This window comes from Myotis myotis, unplaced genomic scaffold (assembly GCF_014108235.1).
Source record: "Myotis myotis isolate mMyoMyo1 unplaced genomic scaffold, mMyoMyo1.p scaffold_m19_p_7, whole genome shotgun sequence".
Classification (NCBI taxonomy): domain Eukaryota; kingdom Metazoa; phylum Chordata; class Mammalia; order Chiroptera; family Vespertilionidae; genus Myotis; species Myotis myotis.
Genome location: NW_023416379.1, coordinates 76,913,100 through 76,932,910, shown reverse-complemented (window position 1 = coordinate 76,932,910; position 19,811 = coordinate 76,913,100). Strand labels below are relative to the sequence as shown.

Genomic DNA, 19,811 nt, shown 5'->3' with positions numbered 1-19,811 from the left:
GCCAGGTTTTTCTCCGTTGATGAACCGATCAGCCCTTCATGGCAAAAAGTGGGGGGAAAAAACTCATATACATTCTTATTTCAATCAAGAAGTGAGAAGTTGCAGCCCAGCACACCAGGAAGTAAAGACAGGGATGGGGAGGGCCCAGCCTGCCTCTGCTCTAACGGGGAAGTGGTGGGCAGGAGTGGACCAACCTCCCACCTCCTCACATTATGCTAATAGGAACACACACATGAAGATGCTTTTTGAGGAAAAAAATAAGATTTTCTCGAGTCACAAAGTGAAAGCGTGAATAAATCTCCCATCACTCAGTCCCCGACAATGAACTTGCCGAATGCTGTGGAAGAAAATGATCATGAAATATTCAGCTCTGTGGCTGTAGTGGTGATATTCTCAACAACCCATGCAGGCTCACTATGTCCCAAAGAATCCCCATCACCCAGACCTGTCCTCTTTGTCCCAACCCCTCTTTATATCAGGGGTTATAAGCCATGAGAGATTCATTAGAGCCCTGGGCAGCATCGCTGTCTGAGGTAGAACAAAACAGGACAGGGTCTGAGCCCCCCAGGAGAGGGGACCAAAGGAGGAACTATGGGGGTGAGGTCCCCCTGGGCTCCCCTATGCACTGTTACATGGTCTCAGGGGTCACCCTTCCATACTCACTGGCAGCGTGAGCGTAGCTCCCTCCTTTTCCACCTGTGGGAAGAAAACTTCCTGTGAGAAGACAGGGAGGAGGCAGGGTCATGAGGTCCTAAATGAACTCTTAGTCCTGGAGCTCAGAGAAGTTTCCAGAACTGTGACTACAGACCCAGTGCAGGATCAGGAAACCTGAGGAAACTACACGTGTGGGGACTGGACCAACTATCCTCCTGGAGGTCTGTCCTCAGCAGGGACCTTCCTCCCTGACCTGGGAGTGCTGGGAACCAGGCCCCATCACTAGAATCATCAGGTGATGAATCTGTCCCTCATTTCCACACGTGTCTTACTAAAGAGTGAGTGTCAGCAAATAGGGCCCCACACTGGGCAACCACAGGTGTGGGGATGGTACTTGCCCTTAATGAAACAGAACACACTTGACCTGGGCTTGCAACCCCCAGTGAGACAAGAAACTCAGGCCCCACCCCTTCCCTACCTGAGCGCTTCCTCCTCCACATCACAGCTACAGCGAGCACAACTCCAGTGAGCACAGCTCCAAAGTTGACCAGGCCCAAAATGAGGGCCACAAGGGGGATGGTGGCCCGAGGAGGCGGCTCTGGAAGGGAAGGGGAGGTGAGGGCCCTGACCCCCAGGCCTCAGCCCCGACCCCACTGAAGTCCTCCACAGGCCCCTGCTTCCCTGAGAAGAGGCTCTGTGCCCACGCCCCTCCTCACCCCATCTCAGGGTCAGGGGCTCGGGCAGCCCCTCGTGCTGCACATGGCACGTGTATCTCTGCTCCTCTCCAGGGGGCACCACCAGGGCCGCCCACTTCTGGAAAGTCCCATCCCCCGCAGGCCTGGTCTCCACCAGCTCCATGTCCTGGGTCTGCTCCTCCCCATCACGCTGCCAGCTCAGGCTGATGTCCGCAGGGTAGAAGCCCAGGGCCCAGCACCTCAGGGTGACCTCATGGTCAGAGATGGGGTGGTGGGCCACGTGTGTCTTTGGAGGGTCTGAGGAGAAAGGTGAGGAAATTCAGGGACTTGGCACTGTCACGGGAACCCTGCAGCAGCCCTCACGTGACCACCTGAGCGTGGACAGGGCACCTGGGGAGGGCGAGGGAGCACACAAGCACCACCAGCCTGGACAGAGCACCTGGGGATGACCTCTCCTCCTTAGAAAGTTCTAGTCAGAGTGACACAGCCCAGGGCAGGAGGCAGGTCTCAGGGGGAGAAAGGGATTTCTGGTCCTGGCCTGGGTGGAGGCCAAAGGACTCAGAAGAGTGGGTGTCAGACCTCAGATACACTGGGTGAGGGGCAGGGAGCAGGGCCTGAGAGAGCAAGTCCCCCATGGGTCCCAGAGCCACTGCAGGGTCAGTGGGAACCGCTGCTCAGTTCCTTCAGGCTTGGTCTCCCCTCTAATTGTCCCTGAGAGACTGCACCCCTAGGTGTCCCTGAGAGAAGGGAGGGCGTCACTGGATTCGAAAAGCCAGGCGGACTCAGTCTCCTGGCCCACAGGAGGGGGGTCTGACACTGATCCTGTGTCCTGTCTCCTTGTTGAGGCCCAGTCGCTGGTCTCAGTCCTGCCCATTGAAGGGGACACAGGCGTAGAAGCCACCATCTTCCACAGCCTCTCGGCTGATGATCAGAGAACCATCAGGCTACTGCTGGTGTCTGGGGAACCAACCAGCGTCAGGGGGATCTCCACCCATGCAGATGGAGATTGGTGGGGGGGGTGGGGGGGAGGGTCTTTTCCAGATGAGAGTGGGTCTGACAGGGCCCTTGGGCAACCAGCTGTCAGCAGGCTCATTTACTTGAAGGTGAGGGAGGCCCCAGGCCCCTGGTACCTGCGCGCTGCAGCGCCTCCTTCCCCATCGCCAGGACTCTGTGCAGCCACTCTATGCACTCCTCCTGCAGGTAGTGTCGCCTTTCCTCAGTCACATCTTCTGCCTCCCACTTGCGCCGGGTGATCTGAGCTGCGGTGTTGGCCGCGGTCCAGGAGCGCAGGTCCTCGTTCAGGGCGATGTAGTCGGTGCCATCGTAAGCGTACTGGTGGTACCCGCGGAGGAGGCGGCCGTCCGGTCCCATGTCACAGCCAAACAGCAACTGGAGTGTGTGAGACCCTGACCCGTCCCGAGGTCAGTCCCGTACCCTGAGTCCCCCCAACCCTCGCCCTTCCCGCTACCAGGAATTGAATCCAAACTGAAAGTAAAACCGGGTCAAATCCCCACGGGCTCCTCCCGGGTGGGAGCAGCGCAGGGCCCGCAGCCTCGGGGTGAAACTCGCACCCGGACACTCGGGGCGACCCCGGCCTGTCCGTGGGGATGGGGGCCGGCCCCCGTGGCTCACCGTCCTCGCTGTGGTTGTAGTAGTCGCGCAGGGTGTGCAGGTTCCTTCGGAACGTTTGTGCTGAGTCCCTGGCGTTCAGCCTGCTCAGGTCCCAATAGCCCGGCTCCACCTGCTCCATCCATGGCGCCCGCGGCTCCGCCCTCTGTCTCTCGGAGTCGCTGTCGAACCGCTCGAACTGCGTGTCATCCACGTAGCCCACGATGGTGAAGCGGGGTTTTAGCTGGTACGGCTGGGACACCGCGGTGTAGAAATATCTCAGGGAGTGAGGGCCTGGGGGCCGGAAAAGGGGGACAGGACGGAGAAGAGAGGGGTCAGGACCGGGTGGGTCTGGGTGTGGGCGGGGGATTGGGGAAGGAGACGCCCTTCCCCGGGGTTCCGTGCCCCCCGCCAGGTCCCCTCGCTCCTCCTCCCCGCAGAGGACGGTCCCTCCGGACCCCGCACTCACCCGCCCAGGTCTGGGTCAGGGCCAGGGCCCCCCAGAGCAGCAGGAGAGTTGGGGGCCTCATGACCCGCATCTTCCGGGTGTAGGGAGTCCAGCAAACTTGCTAGGAGACTGTGTTGTGCAGTGACCCTGATTGGCTTCTGTCGCACCTGACACCCAATGGGAGTGAGAACTGGGGACGCGTCACGAGTATCCAGGAAGGAGGGCCCCACACAGGTTGCAAGAGGGAGAAGTGAAACTGCGGGGAGCTGGGGACTCCCCAACACTGAGTTTCCCGCTTCAGTCTCCGCCCTGGGGCTGGGCCCCTGAGACCAGGCCTGGGACCTGGGACATTGCCCTGACCCCTCCCCCTGCACGGAGAGCTCTGTCACTCCCTCTCCCTCAGTCCTGCCCAGGGGCTGTGTGAGAACCAGGGAGACTCCCCAGGCTGGGACCAGCCCTTTCCTCCCCTTCTCCTCTTGGAACCCCTCTCCCTGGAATGCACTCTGCTTCCTACCCGTTATCTCTGCCCTGGACTCTTCTAGAGGGAAACTCACCCTGGGTCCTTGATGCCAGAGAGTGAGCTCCCTGTGAGAGGAGGCGGAGGACAGGGTCTCCTCTGTAATCCTGGGGGAGTTGGGCCTGAAAAGACCAGTGAAGGGCAGGGGGACCACAGTCTTGGGAAGCCTGGACATCAGGAAGCTAATCTGTAAATGAGTGATTTCAGAGGCTTCATATGCAAAGTGTCTAAACAGCCCTGCAGCCAGAGTGACAAAGCTCCTCAACTCTCCTTCCCACACAGGAAGTGTGTGGCTGGGGCTGTTACCTTGTGAAGTGACCTGCATTCCCCAGCCCTGAGCTTGTCCCTGTGAGTCCCCCACACCCTCCCTACAGGAGCCCAGGGAGCATGTGTGACTGCATTTCAGCAGGAGCCTGTGCATCCTCTCAGTCGCTGGTGCTCAGTGGGTCACAGCGCCCTTCACCAGCGCTCCTGCCCTGCCATCCTTATGAATTACTCACATGGAAGCAGTGAGCACATTTCATCGGGACACATTATTTTTTTTAACTGATTAATATAAAGTGACAATTACTTTTTAGGCAGCCCCACAGAATGTATTAAGTAACAATGGCAAGGAACACGCTGCTAGTTCTGTAGATATATTAACTATAGATCTATAAAGCAGATTTAAATCTGAGAGTTCCACTGCTTTAGAATATCTACCTCCACTTCTTTTCCTCGCCCCTGCTTCTCCAGCCCTTCTCTGACTCTCATCCCTCAGGCCTCTTCACCCCTTTGTCTCTATCACCCTCCCACTCTGGACTGTGGCATTAGCAGCACCTCCTCACCTGCCACACAGGGACTATTCCCCCCACAGGGTCAGCAATCCTGCTAATGTGAGTCAGGTTGTGTCATTTCCTCTCTAAAAAATGCACCAGTGACTCAGTCTCATTCTGGGAAGCCTCTAACAAGTAAGACACACAAGCACAGGGGCTTTGGGCTGTTTAGGTCAAAGTTGTCTCCTAGCACATGAAGCTGCTTCTGGTACATAGTAGACATTAAATTAATTGTTGTTGAATGAATGAATGAATGTCAATTGTATTACATTTTTAAATGTATTACATAAAATCATAAAAAATACAAAAATGTTAGCAAAGATTTTAGTACATGTACATGTACTACTACTGTGCATATCAGTTCATAAATTTATTCTGGGGGAAAAATGCTGTGTGCTTCTCTGTGGCACAGTTGAGCCTGTGTATTATATAAATGCTGTCACATATAAACACAACTATATAAACATCACCACAGACTTGTGGCTCAAAACAACCCTCATTTATTTGCTAACATTACCTTAATGGTAAATGCAGGTGTGGTGTGGATGGGTTCTCTGATCAGTCACAAAGCTGTGCCCTCATCCTGAGCTCAGACCCTTGTCTAAGCTTATATACAGACTAGTAGCTGAGCTAGTAGCTTGCCAGTAGCTCACTGCCTGGCCCTCTTGTAGCACCCTCCCAGCCCCCCCTACCCCATGCCCCCCTCATAGCTTGCTGCCCTGCCCCCTCCTGTAGCTCTCCACTTGCCACTTGCAGCTAGCTGCCCCACCCTCCTGCTGATCCTTGATCCGGTGGTTATGATGTTGGTTGGTCGTTATGCTTCACCAGCAGGCATAACGACCATTTGCATATTACATCTTTATTACATAGGATTGTCAGCAGAATTCAGTTTCTTCAGTTGTGGGTCTGAGGTGCCTGTTTCCTTGACAACTGTCAGGGAGGAGGAGCCTGGGGAGGGCTGCTCCCAACACCTGGTGGCACCAGGAGTCTTTACAGTGTGGCCCTTTGTTTTTCAAAGCCCCCAGTGGGGAAGATGGCTCACATTGAACTCCTCTCACCCTTGGGATCTCTTTGCTCAGGAGGAACCCCAGTCAGCCCTCATCTGATTAGGACAGTACCACCCAGGGCAGTCTAAAGGTCAACTGATTTGAGATCTACTTCCATCTGCAAAATCCCTTCCCAGCAGCCCTAGGTTAGTGTTTGGTTGAATGACTGGGGAAGGTGAATAACCAGGTTGGTTACCGGAGACCATCATAGCACGACCTGTCCTTCCGTTAGTGTTTATTGGTCATGGTTGGAAAATGAAGTGCAAATAAATAGATTGTTGTCAATGGTAATAAAATGCATCCTGCCTATTAGCCATGGAAATTCTCCTCCTCCTCCTCCTTCTTCTTCTTCTTCTTCTTTTTTTTTTTTAATATATTTTATTGATTTTCCACAGAGAGGAAGGGAGAGAGACAGAGAGTTAGAAACATCGATGAGAGAGGAACATCGATCAGCTGCCTCCTGCACATCTCCCACTAGGGATGTGTGCGCAACCCAGGTACATGCCCCCGACCGGACTCGAACCCTGGACCCTTCAGTCCGCAGGTCGACGCTCTATCCACTGAGCCAAACCGGCTTCGGCCCTCCTCCTTCTTCTTAATCCTCCTCCTCCTCCTCCTCCTCCTCCTCCTCTTCCTCCTCCTCCTCCTCCTCCTCCTCTCCTCCTCCTCCTCCTCCTCCTCCTCCTCCTCCTCCTCCTCCTCTTCCTCCTCCTCCTTCTCCTCCTTCTCAGGCTCCCTCTCCCACTCTGTCCTGCTCCTTCTTCTTCTGCTTCTTCTTCTTTCCTAGCCATGTAAATTCTTACATCTTAAAAGGAAATTATATATTTATATATCTTATAATTATTTCCCAAATGAAAATTAAAGTGTAATCATTCATTCTCCCATTGGAATCTGTTTTACTCATGTATGGCAGCATAACAAATTACTTAACACTAAATATTGTTTCAGGATTTTGCAAGTCAATGCTTCTTTTACCAGATTGTTTTCTTCAATACTCTAAATTTCACTTTGGAAAGAGTGGTTAAATGAGACAGAGTAAGAAGGAACAATAATTTGTAAGTTGCTTTTAGAGAGACCTTTAGTAGTAATGTTGCCTACAGTAAGTGACAGCAAAGTTGAGAACACACAGTAGGTAGATCAAAGACTTTAAAGACTGGGCATCTCAAATACGGGATTCATGTTCGTGTTGAATTGGTGCCAACAAATAACAGTTGACACTCACAGCTGTAATCTCTATCCCATCCCCTAGTTGTAACCTCTATCCTGAGCCCTGTGCTTCTTATACTCTTGAGATTCTCTAAAGATTTTCAATAAGTATGTACTTATCTCCAAACCGAATGTTATTTAGTTTTGCCAGTTTTTAAATTTCCTGCACAGAGGACTGGTACTGCATGGACACTCTGAGACTCAGCATTACCTAAGACAGTCACCTCTCACCTGTGAGGCTGTGCTTACACTTTTACTGTTGACGTCTTATATATTATACTTATAGTGAAATTTTTCTATTTTCCTATTGATGAATATGTGGCTATTCCAGTTTTGCCATAACCATTAGTGTACATGTCTCCTGGGGCACAAGGCAGGAATTTCCCCAGAGCAGGTGGGCAGGGGTGGGAATGCTGGGCCCTGTGGGGCCTGTATGGTGACCAGACTCCATGACCCTCATGTGATTTCCAAAGTGCTCCTGGCACACTGTCATTTCTCATGTGGCCAGGGTGGGACAGTGTCAGAGGTTTCTCTTTGTCCTTCAGCACAATTACAGCCCTTACTCCACAGACAGGAACCCAATGTGAAGGTCACAGCAAGGGCCACCTGTACTGAAGCCGATTCTGTATGTGGAAAGTGGGACCGTAACCCTGGGACTCATCCATGGACCCAGCAGTCACACTGGGAGCTTGCACCTGTAAGCTCCGCTGTCATAAGGGCAATGGTGATGCTGTGAGAATCGGTGTCAATGCCAAGTCTAACCCCAGGCGCAATACTCAGAGTTCTGGCCATTTTTCTCCCTGGTGGAGAGTCACTGGAGTAAGGGCTGCATGTTTCCATGCAGAGGGGTTGAGAGGATTGTCCCAGCTCTTACCACGGCTTCCCAGGGGCCTTCCTCCTAGAGCAGGGGTGGGCAAACTTTTTGTGAGTGCGTGCCAAAAACCAGCAAAATCTCTGACTCAAAATTCTTCTGTGTGCTAACCCTAATTTTTTGAGAACATGTTACGCCTACTTGTTATCTCTTAAGGTGTACGTATGTGAAGAACCTTGAAGAAATAATAAAATTCATTCAAGCGACAAAAACACAGTATAAGATGATGAAAAATACATTTATTTTTAAATGTATACATGTACACTGATAGTCCGACAGAAAACTTTATGACTCCGTTTGATATTATCATTGGGACTTTTGCTGCTGCACCACTGATTACAGATTTTATAAGTACCGCACGCTAACCGATTGCACCACTGGAGCTCCAGCAAGATGACAGAGATTCTACATCAGGTTTATATTTTGTGACCTTCAGAGATATTCATGAGCTACTACTTTCATCCGTCAGGCTACTCCTATTACGAGACTTAATAAAATTCATCACTGAGAACAAAGATTCACAATTGTAAATGGAAGATTATAAGAGAGGGTTTCGCGTGCCAGCAAAAGTTACTGGTTTGCCAGGTTTGGCACACGTGCCAGGGGTTGCCCACCCCTGTCCTAGGGATTTGGACACTTCTTCAGTCAAAAGGTTCTCCAGCTGAACACTGGCTGAGGCCTGGGTACTCAGCAAGGGATCCTGGCTTTTTATTGGGCCAAACACCCTCAGCCTCCTGACCCTAATTCTTGCTCTGTTATCTACATTAAGCACCATTCTTGTAGACTACCCTCCACCATGGTCTCAATTCATGTTTAAATCCTAACCCCCACGGTGCTAATATTAGGAGGTGGGGCCTCTGGGAGGCTGGAGCCCTCATGAATTGGATTAGTGCTCTCATAAGCGAGAGAACCCCTCCCACCTCCTGCCACCTGATGTCACAGCTAGAAGGCACCATCTATGAGAAAACACGCTTTACCCAGACCCCAATTCTGCCAGGGCCTTGATCTTGATCCCAGCCTCCATAACTGTGAGAAATAGACTTTTGTCGTGTATAAGCCACCCCGCTATGATATTTGTTGTAGCAGCCAATACGCACTAAGACGCAGTCCGTTCTGACCCAAGCGTCCCTCTGCATCAGCTTCTCCACAGCTCCCTGCAGGTCCAGTGCCCTCCCTCCTGCTCCACTGGGGTTGTGGTGGTGGTTGTGGCTTCTGGCTGTGGTTGGTTAACTGTCACCCTTTGGTCCCTGTGTCTTCAAGGTCATAACCTTGCCCTGATATTCATGAGCCAACTCTGGGACCACTTTTCCTACTGTCATCCCAGCTGCAGAGGACACAACACTGTCCTGATGGCTGTGGTGAAAGGTGAGCCTTCTGGGCCCCCTTGTGGAGCACAGTCCTCCGGTGGGTCTCCTAGCCTCACATCCTCCACCACGTGCCAGGGCAACTAAGTCATGTCGACCCCCATTTTGCAGTTGGACATAATTTTTTCCAGGTTATGAAGAGCTAGCCCTGCAGGGAGGCCCCATGTCCTGGGGTTCTTGATAAACCCATGGCCTGTGAAAGTGCCTCAACCAATACATTTTTGTTGACCCAGTCTGACATCCTGGCCCCTTGTTTTAGAACCCACACAACCCAATCTCAGAAGTGCTCTCTGGCTCCTGCAGGTATGTGCTACCTCTTTTTTGCCAGGATACCCATTGCATCAGAGGGCGAGAGCTCTGTGGCATCTGCCAGCAGGGGGAGGAACTAACCTTTACTAGAGAAGGACAAGCCTCTGCTCCATACCCAGAGGGTGCAGAGGGCATCCATGACGATAAACCTGTTCCAGTTTGCAGAATCCTGGCTTCTGCCCACCAGGGCCCTGACTTTCACATAACAGACCTGCCATGGCTGAGTATCTAAAATCTCTAGATGTTATGTGACCCTCAGAATTATGCCTTCAGCTGCCATTCAACTCTACCTGCCCTCCTGTGCAGGAGATAAAGTTTCTCTGTGATCCCTAGCGGAGGTTCTCACACTAGCCAGCAGATATGTTCACTCCCTCAGATTCTCATTGTCCTTCTCTAGGGCTTCAGCACAGCTTGTAGAAGCAGTCATCTCCCTGTCTTTGTCGGTAGCCCAATCCCAATTTTTTTCCAAAGGCTTCTGTTACAGAGAACTGGAATAAATCAAGCAATGCTCAGAGAGTTTGGAGTTATACTTTATTCACCGCGGTGGGCTTAGAGAAAATGAATTCAAATTCTAAGCAGAGCTACAAGCAGAACTTCCCTTTTTATGAAAGAGCCAGCCCTATGTGTGCTTAGTGGTTATCTCGCTGGTAGCCTTGAAAACTACACAGTTCTATCCAATTAAAAAATGCACCTGGCATGGCATTGAGAGTATGGGCATATCTAGTCTCTGGCCTACAAGGTCAGACAGCTAAGTTTATCTTCCTCAATATTCAAGCAGGCTAAAGCAGGCTAGAAAGCAAAGTTATTTTTAAAAATAAGAGGCTATCTAAAGAATAGCAGAGAATTCCAAACAGTAGTTTTACAAAATAGGGGTTAGCCTTCTCACTTCTATCTTCACACCTCTGATAGCATTCCCCCAAAGCAGAACATTGTCTCAGGTGATCACCAGTGACATCTAGCAGTTCCACAGCCACCAAGTGCCCCACCTACCAACCTGGACGCTGTCCTCTTGTTCTGCAGGCAAGGGGTGAGCTAGTCTTAAATCCCCACCTGTTGCCTGTGTTCTTGGACCACTCATGATGCTACTTGTGTTAGCGAGGGTCCTGTGAGGTGCAGACACCAATGCGGTATTACATGTGTAAGATATTATTGGAGCAAACACCTGCAAGAAAAAATGGGGAGGGAGCCAAAAAGGTCAAAGAGCCATCAAATCTCAATGGGTGTCTGCATCCCAGTGAGGGAAGAGAATGAAGGTTGGCTGAAGGCCTCCTAGACTCAGGAAAGAGGAAAGAATGTGCAGGGAGGGTGTCTGGGAGCCTGGAGCCCAAGTCAGCCTACAGAGGAGCAATGGTCCTGCCCTAGTTGCCGTGCTGTTCTCAATCTTTGACGGGAAGAAGCCCGTGAAGAGCGAGGTCCCTGAACAAATGAGGCAACACAGTTGTGAGCCCAGCAGCAAGACCACCAGTCAGTTATACCCCCCAGGCTTGGGTCTGGGTGCTTGTTCTCATGCTGCCACCTGGTCTAGCGGAGGGAGAAAATGATGAGAGGAAAAGGAAGACCTGCTGGAGCAGCACCTTTAGCAGACAAGAAGGAACGAGGTCGTGTGGACAGCTGACATTTCTCTTTGCTCCGGTCTGAGTCCCTCTGGGCCCGCTCTGTTCTTAGTCCCATGGGGGAATCAAGGTGTTGTGATTGCTTTGCCCATCTGTTTCATCCTCTTCAAGTTAATCTCTCTCTCTCTGTCTCTCTCTCTCTCTCTCACTGTCTAACATAGTGGTTATAAATATTCGTGCGTTAGTGAATGAATGAATGAGTCAACAAATAAAATGAACTGTGGGCTTGGAACGTTAAAAGAAACTCTCATATGCTTATGAAATGTGCATTTTAAATAGCCATCTCTAAAAAAATTTTAAAAAAAACAGACAGAAATAAATAGCCATTTCTGTTAGCATGTTAAAAAGAATTTCTCAAATTTAAACACCAGATCTAGTGTATTACACAACTGCTGAGATGTCACTTAATTGCATATGTGGTGGGCTGCAAATGTGTTTTTATTTATTTACTTATTTTTCATATACAATATATGTGTATATATGCATGTGAATATTTATTATTATTATTATTATTATTATTATTATTATTATTATTGAGAAGAAAGGAAGGGAGAGAGAGAATCATTGATCAGCTGCCTCCTGCACGCTGCACACTGGGGATTGAGCCTGCAACCCCGGGCATGTGCCGAGACCGGTAATCAACTGTGATCGCCTGGTTGATAGGTTGATGCTCAGCCATGGAGCCATGCCGGCTGGGCTGCACATGTGTTTCTAAATAGGATGCTCACCTGTTTGCTCACCCCATCCGGGGAGAGCTGGGAAAGGGTGAGCCACCTATGAGAAGCAAAGTCCTGCTTCAGCCCAGCCCTAAATAAGGGGAGCCTCCTGGAGGGTAGAGGAAAGTAGGATGGAAGTTCAAGGAACAAGAAGGGGCTGCCTTAGGGGCGATCTGCCTGCTATCTCTGTCATCATAGTGATGGCCAGAATAATTTTGGTCCATCTGGTGAGTTCTGTCCTTCCTCCTGCCCACTGGAGCTGGCGGCAGAGGGGAAAGGGTGGGCTAGCCTCCGGGGTCACCAGAGAAGACTTGTGTCTACAGTATCATTGCTAAGGCGAGATCCCACTTCTTGGCTTGGCTATCTGACCTGCCTCCTCCCCTGGTGCCTGGTGCCCCAGTTCCTGGGCCTAGAAGTCTTTCAGCCTAGAAGTCTTTCTCATTCAGCCAGCCATATGCCTCTCCCCACCCAACTGCCCAGTTCTCATGTGTTCCCGTCATTGTAATCAGTTAGCCCCAGCTTCTCCTCCACATTTATCAGTCAGGGAACATTTGTCAGTTTAGAAAAACAATTTTGAGACTTTTGGAGGTGACATTTACCCTTTTAGAGTGGAATCTTACCTGCTGTGACGAAACAGTACTAGGCACCATGGGCAGCCTGTGCTCGCCTCCTGCCGGACATGGCTCAGTATCACCCAGACACTGCTCTAGCTTCCTCTCTCCCAGCCTCTTCCCTCTCTGATTCCAGGAAGGGCAAATAGACACAAGCGATGAATGGGTTCTTTGGGTAATTTAAATAGTCATTATTGTACAAGAACAATACTCTTTGTGGAACCCTTGAAGGAACGCTCAGTTGCCTAGCATCGTTTGCAACGATGTAGGTAAAGTCATCTCTGACTCAGAAGGGAATATTAAAAAAGTAACTACTGGGGCTGTCCGAGGGGCGATATGTCGCAAGAGGAACATGCTACAGGTGTGGGCTCAGGTCCCAGCTCTGCCACTCAGCTGTGATCTTGAGCACGAAGGACCAAAGCTTCCAGTTCCTGAAATGTCAACTAGTCATAACACTGATAATACCTTGCAGGACCACCTCTGTGACATATGTGGCATGTGTCAGCTCCCTTCCCCTTCCCAGGTGTGGTCTGTTCTCACATGTGTGCAGTTCTGAAGGACCTCATGGGAGAGATGGACCAGTGCAGCCCATGGCCATGGGAAAATCTCAAGAGGAGGAGCCATTTGACTGGACCTTAGTGGTTGAAAGGTTTTGTTGACTGTTTGAGGGCTAAATCTTCCCATTTCCCATTTTCCCCAGTGGATTTATTTACTTGTGAGATAAGAATGGCAAAAGGGTAGGTACACAAAAACTCACACCCACAGTCCCTTCTGCAACTGCCCAGGTGGTGTGACAGGGAGGACTTGGGACTGTGGCCAAGAGCCCTGGGGTAGTGAGTGTGGTGAAGGGGTAGCCCCAGTCCGGAAAACTCATTTCAAAGTGTCAGAGCTAAAAGGATGTCGCCTCTATGAGTGGTGTCTTCAAGTTGGTCTGCTGCCTCACTTGCTCACTAGGGTTGACCCCCTCCTTAGTCCCATGTCTGCCCTCTGAGGCCTGTTCCCCTCTGCCCTGTCTGAGGTTGAGGACAGAGCAGGAAGGGTAGGTAGGGCGTTGTACAATCGCCCTGCCCACTCTCCCCACATCTTCCGTGAATCCACATCCTGTGGCAGCAGGTTCTTAGTGAACATTTGTTCTGGGCAGGGTGCTCTGGTAACCTACCCTCATCCCTTCCACACACCTGCCCATCTGATCTCTTTCTCACAAATCTCAGTGCACCTGCTGCCCCCCACCCATCACCCAGACCCTGTGCTCTCTGTTTACCCCAGGTCGGGGTTTACTCGATAGCTGCAACCACTGTCCATTGTTCACAATGAGAGAACAGCTTTCCTGCTTCCTGGCCAGCAATTCCTGCTAGGAACACACCTTCTCCTTCCGGGCCTGGTGGGGTGGGGGGGGGGTGGGGGGGACAGTGAAGGGATGGGTGGAGAGGGATCAAGGGTCAGTGCTACCCTGGGTGTCCTAACACCACTGTTGGTCCTACTGCAGGTGACACGCTTTCTGGGACTGAGGAGGACATATGAGAGGTCTCATCTGGGACTTGTGCCTACACAGCATCCTGCCTGACAAACCCCAGAGCCATAACGCCTGTGTGTGACAGAGTTGGACATGGCTGGTGGCTTCCTTGCACCCCCAGGGCCTTTCCCCAGTCTCTCTGCACTTTCAGTTCCCTGGGAGCACGCATCCTGGGCCTGCCATGGGGTGAGATACTGCAGCTTCTGACCCAGCCAGGAGGTGGGTCTAGAGAGCACTGCCCCCCCCACCCCCCGGGGTACTTATCAAGCCTACAGCGTGGGACACATGGAACAAGGATGGTCAGCGCTCGCTATGGGGCTGATTTACTCTGAACTATTCCTCACAACACCTGCATGCCACTGCTCACCTCCTTAGACACCCCTCTCTTATTTCACCCGGAAATCTGACCACTTCCGGGCTCTGACCTCTGGTCCCTTCCTCCTTTAGGCAGCAGCAAAGGCCCAACTCCCACCAGGCCCACTATTTGCAGGAGTTTGCACAGTAAAGGTGCTAAGCCCTTCGTGACTCAATGTCCTTCACTGCACAGCACAGACACATCTAAGGTGGGGCTGGGCCCAGGAAAAGGACAAGCACAGGCTCATCTGGACTGTACCCACTGGTGCCCTGGACCCCACCCTTCCAGCTCCACTTCTCCCCCCATTTTCTTTCAGGAGCAGCCACACCACTTTGGAGATCCCCAATGTGCTAGCTGGTTTACTCACATCTCAATCCCAGCTAGGGATTAAGGTCCTATCTCTCCCACCAGGTACCTGGCCCAGAGCAAAGTGTGGGGACATGGATGTGTATCTGTGTCAGTTGGGGATTCTAACATAAACTTTTCCCCTATGATCTTGGTGGAGCACTGGAACTAGAAGTTGAGAGGTGCTTTGAGGAGTTGATACAGGAAACTAGAAGTCACAATATTCAATTTTGCTGAAGGGGCAGCTGGAGGAGGAGGCATTTCCTGTTCCTCACTCCCTCTCTGACGCTGGCCTAAGGTGCTGGACGTGGGGATGCAGTAGGTGCCCCGTGGGCCTGACCTCAGCTTGTCCTCACTGCCCTCTTCTGACCATCACTGGTCATGGGCTGGCCCCTCTGGCTCCGTGAAAGGGCCTCCACCTGGGATCCTGGACACTGCAGAGTACCTGTAGTTTCCCCTTTCCAACCTTTGATGTTGAAATCTCTCTCTGTCATTCTCTCTCTCTCTGTCTCTCTCTCTCTCCCTATTTTTTAATTCTTGTTTTTGTCTTTTTTTGTGAAAAATTAACATAAAATACTGTATTAGTTTCAGGTGTTGCTAAGAGAATGAAAGTTCTCATTACAAGAAAATAATTGCAACTATGCGTGGTTACAGATGTTAACTAGACTTACTGTGATGACCATTTTACAATACTGTATATATGCAAATATCAAATGTTTCTGTTTACTCCCAAAATGCTATCTTGACCCCTCTGTGAGAACCTTGTCCCTCCAAAATCATTCCAGACCACCATGTACTATTGCGTGCAACACACACACACACACACACACACACACACACACGCCTTCTCTTCCTGAGCCAGGCCCTCCAAGAGCAGCAGGTCTGCACTCACCTGGGGTCTCTCTGCCCTGAGCAAAAGGGGAGCTCAGCATCACCAAGGACACCATTAGAGCTGCCATCCAGGGGGCCCCAGTGACCTGCAGGACCACCATCCTGGAGCCGGGGAAAGGACGGGCCGGCCAAGAGAATCCCAGTCACAGTAGCGCTCACTCCATTGGCCTCCCTCCTAAACTATTAGAGTTCATGAGCCAGGACAGCCTCCTGCATCCCCTGGGTGTGGCCAGATTTTAAAAAGGAACCAATTAGTAGGAATGGTCACTGTCCAGGCAGAGGGTTGGGGGAAAGCTCAGGATCCTCCAGGGATTAAGATTCACTGAAGACAGTGTCAGGGATCCTTCCTGAGCCACTGGTGCCTCATGGGGCTTGTTTATGTTTTCCTTGATCTGGAGCAGATACCAGGCATATCATTCCCCTCCATGGTGATGGCAATTCTCCCCCAACGCCCGCCCCGCGCATGTTCTGGGAAGAAGTCCTAAGCAGTGTGTTAAAGATCCAGGGGGATTAGCCCCCCCTACCTCAACACTCTGAGCACCATCCTTTCTTTGCATTTCAATATTATTTTTTATAATTTTAAAATACCAAATCATTCTCCCAAAGAAATTTACAGATGGTTCCTGGTAGGTGGTAAATATCCTCTTACCTAAATACAAAGCCTAAGGGACAAAATGAGTATGTTTCCAACAAAAAATTAAGTACCATAAAGATGTGGATACAGTAAACAAAACACTTAAAATTATTTAACTAGAGTTATCTATTTCAGCGAGGATGTGTTACAGGAAGGCAGTCACACAGGCTTTGAGTGACATTTCCTGTCTGTCAGGCCTCTCTCTGGCTACTTCCTGGCTCTCTGAACACGGACCAGTTATGTAAACGTCTGTGACTTAGTTTCCTCTCCTTTAGAATGGAGATTATTGTGGAGCCTATGTAACTGGTTTAATTGTAAATCTAATTGGGATAAACTCAGTATTTGTGATTCTCATAAAACAGAGCCTTGCGCATAGGAAGATATCAAGAAATGTTTGTTATAATACAAGACTAGTTCAAAGCAGAAAAACATTGGTTGGTTGTTGAATAAATATAACATAATTACTTTTAGTAAGTTCGATCATTTTGTTAATAAGTAACAGGCTTTTACTACACTTTTACACAAATTTATGATAAAATAAGTAATTTATGAAGCAAAGAATAAACTTCACATTCAGTGGAAAAATATTAGAGAAAGACATAAAGATAAAAATTCAAAAAGAAATAAAAGGATAATTAGAAATAAAGTAATTTAAAATTTTACATTTTGATTATATGTCTGGAAACATCCATCTATCATCAAATTCCTCCAAAATTAGCAAAGGTATAAAATGATAAATGTAATACATTTGATAACAATAAAATGAATTCCTATATGATACTAAGAATCAACATGAAATTATAAAGATAATTATCTATTTGTGTCAGTAATTAGACATAAAAAATACTCAAGGGTCCACTTCAATATCATATTTCCAAGCACCCCCATGAAAAGGTTGCTGGGGTGATCATAATGTCTCCTTTTAGGGTTCTGCTTCAAACCTCCAATCTCAATGCAGGCCCTGACAGCCCTCTCACCTCCTTTCCCAGCAGAGCCAGCATCCTGTTCCCATAGAGGTGCCCCTTCCGAGGTTGTCTGATTGGCTGAGCCCCATTATGCTGACTTCTCTCCCCCTCCTCCCTCCACAGAGGAGGGAAGTAAGTGCAGGAGTCAGCTCCTCCCTGCCCTTCCCTGCCTCCTCTCCTCACTGTCTGGCTCCTGTGGCCATAGCTGATGCTCCAAGAATAGATAAGGAAAAGAAGACAAGCCTGCCCTTGCCCTGAGTGAGGAGGGTTGAAGGAAGCGGTGCAGGCCTGTGGTCACAGGAGTCACGGTTGATTTGCCACATCCCCTGGCCACCCTCACTTCATCGCTCCATCCTTTCTGCACAGTAGGAAGGAGAGTGAGAAGCTAGGAAACTTCCTGGGTCAGTGGGAAGGGGACACTGAGACAGAAAATTAAACAAGGCCAAACAATTTGAGCCACTACAGCCAGCTAGTGAACTGCAAGACCTTATCTTCTCTAACCAGGACACTCCCCTCCCTAATTGGAGGGGACATAGCTTAAATCACCCTGGCCAGGGAAAATAGAGAACAAAGGCCCAACTAGTGCCATTATTGCCAGCTAATCCCAAGGACAAATGAAGCTGGGGTGCAAATAACAAAAACCCATTACAGCCAGATGACCCAAGGTAAAGTAAAACAGTAAAGCCGACCAAAGAATAATCCCAAACTCCCTATAGGCTCATTTTAATGCATAAGCATATTAAAAACGCACCTGGAAAGCTGATGAATATTTCACTGGAACCCTCCCCTATGATTGTCCCTGTTAGGTTAGGTGTCTCAGGAATCGGCATAAGAAATAAAGACTTGAGTGAATCAGAAAAGAAAAGGAAAGGAAAGGTTTATTGCGTCCCCAGGAGACCCACGTACCCCAAGGACAGGGCACGTGGATTCATGCCAACAGGGAGGGGGGCGCTTTTTTTTATACTGCAGTTGGGTGAGGGGCGGGAACATGAGCTGAGGTATTCAGCTGAGAAAGTTTCAGCTGCAGGGGGTCAGCAAGGTATTCAGGAAGGAGTCAGTATCTGTGGGGGGGTCGTGTTGATTCAGTGAGAAGCCAGTATCTGTGTCTGGCACGCTGATCTGTTAGAAATGGCAGGGGAAGTCCATTATCTGCATGTATCCGATCCTGGCCTCTCTCCGACCTAACAGTCGCCTGCAGGAAAGAAGATAAAAAGAACCCCAAGACAAAGACTCAGTGCAGCTCACTGTAGAGCACGCCCATGCCCCTTCGCAGGCATGAAGTTTTGGCCTCCTAAACTCTAAGGGTCCCCAGGAGACTTGCTGCCAGGGGAGCAGTGGGCAGCAGGAGCTCATCCTGGGCTCACCCCTGACCCTGTCTCCAGGGCCCGCTTTTTCTCACTTACCAGGGAGCTAACAGCAGCCCTGCCCTGGCTACTTCTTGTTAGGAGTAGCCTGAGGAGCTGAATACCTCAGCTCATGTCCCCGCCCCTCACCCAACCGCAGTATAAAAAAAGCGCCCCCCTCCCTGTTGGCGTGAATCCACGTGCCCTGTCTTTGGGGGTACGTGGGTCTCCCGGGGACGCAGAATAAACTTTCCTTCCTTCCTTCCTTTTCTGATTAACTCTTTTTATTTCCTTCGCCACCTCCTGAGCCATCTAACCTAACACTTCTTTCTTCTGTTTCTTGTGTTAAGGCAAAAACATTCAAACCTGTTAAGAATTGTTGTGAGTTCATTTGATCCAAACTGTCAACAATTGTGAGGAAGCAGAATCTCAACGGATTGGGATAATGCTCCAGAGAATGGCGTTTTTTCACCTTGTTTTATAGACATAAGTGGGATCCATGAAATCCATTGGTGATAGGTTAGAAAGGCAGGAGAAAGCAAAGCGGGGAAACCTCTGGGATTGGATAAAATGTAAAATGATAGACACATACTTCTTTTACTTAGGTGAGTGCAGGATAGTTAATAAACAATTAACATGAAAACAATAACAATGAAGGAATTTATGGTCTCTGGCGCATTTGATTGTGCCCTCTGCGGTCCAGAAAAAGGGAAGTTACAAGTTACCCAGACATTTCATAGTTATGTTTCTGTAGGTCCAAAAAGACAATAGGCTCAGTTAAATTGACCCTGTCAGTGAAGATACTGGCCTACGACATAACTACCCACCATCACTGCTTTCATTTAAAGTTTAATTTCAGACCATCCTTTGTGGTTGCTTCAGGTCTTTAAGTTTGCAAGACCACCATGCAGGCCTTTCCTGAGCTTGTCAGGTTCCCATGTGGCCTTTTTTCCATCCACTCTAGGGAGCCAAAGCCAAGTGCCACCTAGGCTCTCTTCTGTTGCTTCTTCTCCCCCAAGTCCTTCCTTTGGGGGCAAACAAGATGCAGGAGCTGCTCATGAGCAGGGAGAGAGGCACCTCTGTGGGTGTCACATCTGCTGAGCCCTCAGCCTGTGCCTCGGGGGGTCTCACTCTGCATCAGCGATTTGCACTTTTCCATCTCATGGCGCACACACTGACTGCAATTCTGCAGCTCACCAAAAATATAGTGTACTTTTGCCAATCTGATTCTTTTAAAAGGTATAATTTGGATTCATTCACACCAGATGGCCATTTTGTGTCGGTTGTTGACA

At 49.8% G+C, this 19,811-nt stretch overlaps 1 protein-coding gene across 3 annotated transcripts; it reads right to left on the bottom strand.

Moving 5' to 3' along the window:
- Nucleotides 1-252: 252 nt before the first annotated feature.
- LOC118659956 (patr class I histocompatibility antigen, A-2 alpha chain-like) lies at nt 253-3,587 on the bottom strand. Of its 3 annotated transcripts, none has more exons than XM_036316722.1 (7): nt 3,427-3,587; nt 2,982-3,251; nt 2,480-2,755; nt 1,371-1,646; nt 1,133-1,252; nt 664-696; nt 253-337 (listed from the first exon to the last, which is right to left on the bottom strand). In XM_036316722.1, the coding sequence occupies exons 1-7, from the start codon at nt 3,494-3,496 to the stop codon at nt 309-311; spliced, it is 1,074 nt and encodes a 357-aa protein (XP_036172615.1). In that variant the 5' UTR covers nt 3,497-3,587; the 3' UTR covers nt 253-308. The 3 variants fall into 3 exon arrangements, with proteins under 3 accessions (XP_036172615.1, XP_036172616.1, XP_036172617.1); XM_036316724.1 differs by lacking the exon at nt 253-337 and adding an exon at nt 430-589 and having other exon boundaries at nt 650-696; nt 3,427-3,572; XM_036316723.1 differs by lacking the exon at nt 1,133-1,252 and having other exon boundaries at nt 3,427-3,572.
- Between the last annotated feature and the right edge of the window lie 16,224 nt (nt 3,588-19,811).